At 50.1% G+C, this 1660-nt stretch overlaps 1 gene segment (V, D, J or C); it reads right to left on the minus strand.

Annotated features, from left to right (window-relative positions):
• Window positions 1–1040: 1040 nt before the first annotated feature.
• LOC111734430 lies at window positions 1041–1610 on the minus strand. The segment is given in 2 exon segments: window positions 1041–1429; window positions 1547–1610. Coding segments are annotated over 2 exon segments (435 nt in total).
• Window positions 1611–1660: the final 50 nt, after the last annotated feature.

Genomic DNA, 1660 nt, shown 5'->3' on the forward strand with positions numbered 1-1660 from the left:
CTTTGACATAACTTTTTTCGTATAAATGTAGGAAAAATGTCACATTTCCCAAATATTATGAATGGTATTTGTAAGATTAAATTTATAACTGATACATTAAATAATCGTTATTTTTAGATTTTTTTTTTATATTAATCAATTCCTCTGTATCAACACATCTATTTCTATGTTCATTCCATTTTTCTCTTTTCCCCCTTTCCTGGAATTTTTATTTTGTCTTACAATGTCCTCAATCATTCTTTGGCAGCTTGTCGTCAGGCATCCATGCGCTGACAGCGTGTGGGGATGGAGGGAGCTGAGTCTGCGGTCAAGCTCCATCCACATCCTTGTCCCCAGTGGAGCGGCCTCTGCTGAGGTATCAGCAGATACAGTCTGGAGTTGTCATTTCACTAAAGTGGTGACTGAAGTGGAAACACGCTCAGAATGGAGACTCAGGAACAGTCCTAGAAAAATGTTTGGGCCCTGAAGCTGCCGTGCGCATCCGAGGCAGGTGCCACAGGACTTTCCTGTGCTGTGGTCCTCGCATGGCAATGGTGGCCTGATGCTGATATCCCAGTGGTCACAGGGGGGACACAAACACTCACGCCTCACTCTGGAGAAATCTCTGAGTCTCAGGAAGGAAAGCATAGTCCCCAGAGACAGGCCACAATGAGCAGATGTAGAGGAAGATGACCTCACTGTTGGAGCTGGTCACTGGGACATGAGGGAGGGGCATGCTGGACCCAGTGACTGACCAAAACGGCTAAGACCACACACATCTCTGAGCCAGGCTTATACCCTGGGCGGTCATGGGTGGGGGCAACAGCCTCCTTTCTCATCCATCATCCTCCTGGAGGGGTATGTACCCCTAAGAACCGATTTATGCTTGTGTAGACATGATCAGACAAAAGAAATTACCAATGGATAAATAAACTTGTAAACTAAGGCAACTGAGAAAACATTTGCAAATCCATGGGTCTTGGGAAAGACTTGCTGACTAAAGAAGTGACAAGAGATGCCACCTGAGTTACTTAGTCCAAGGCAGAGAAAGAGTGACAGCCTCAGGTAGGAAGAGCACAGAAGGCTTTTAGTCTCATTTCCCCGTGACTCTGGATCACTGTGTGAGTCTTAGAGTTGTCATCCCATGTGCTACAGTAATAGTCGGCCTCGTCCTCAGGCTGGAGCCCGGAGATGAGCAGAAGCCCTGCGTTGGCCGAGGCGTCTTTGGATCCGGAGAAGCGGCTGGGGACCCCGGAGCCCTGGTCCTTATTGGAGTCTGAGTAGACCCTCAGGAGATACCGGGGAGGGCTCCCTGGCTTTTGCTGATGCCAGCGTATCCAGTAACCACCAACACTGAATCCACTGCTCAGGGTGCAGGTGAGTCTGGCTGTTGCTCCCAGAGAAGCAGAGAGGGAGGGCGGCTGAGTCAGCACAGGCTGGGAGAGGGAACCTGCAACCACAGACAATTGTCAGGGTTGGGTTAGGGACCAAGATAAAGTTTCTGGGGAGACTGAGCATGAAGGGAATGAAATTCTAACTGAGGTCTGATCTTGAGGCCTATCTGTACCTGTGCACTGAGAGAGGAGCACGAGGAGGACGGGGGTCCAGGCCATGGTGCACGCAGCCCCTGAGCCCACAGTGGGGCTGGGCTGCCCCAGGCCTCCTTTTCTTCTCCACCCTC

The sequence above is a fragment of the Pteropus vampyrus genome, unplaced genomic scaffold, assembly GCF_000151845.1.
Source record: "Pteropus vampyrus isolate Shadow unplaced genomic scaffold, Pvam_2.0 Scaffold1208, whole genome shotgun sequence".
Taxonomy (NCBI): domain Eukaryota; kingdom Metazoa; phylum Chordata; class Mammalia; order Chiroptera; family Pteropodidae; genus Pteropus; species Pteropus vampyrus.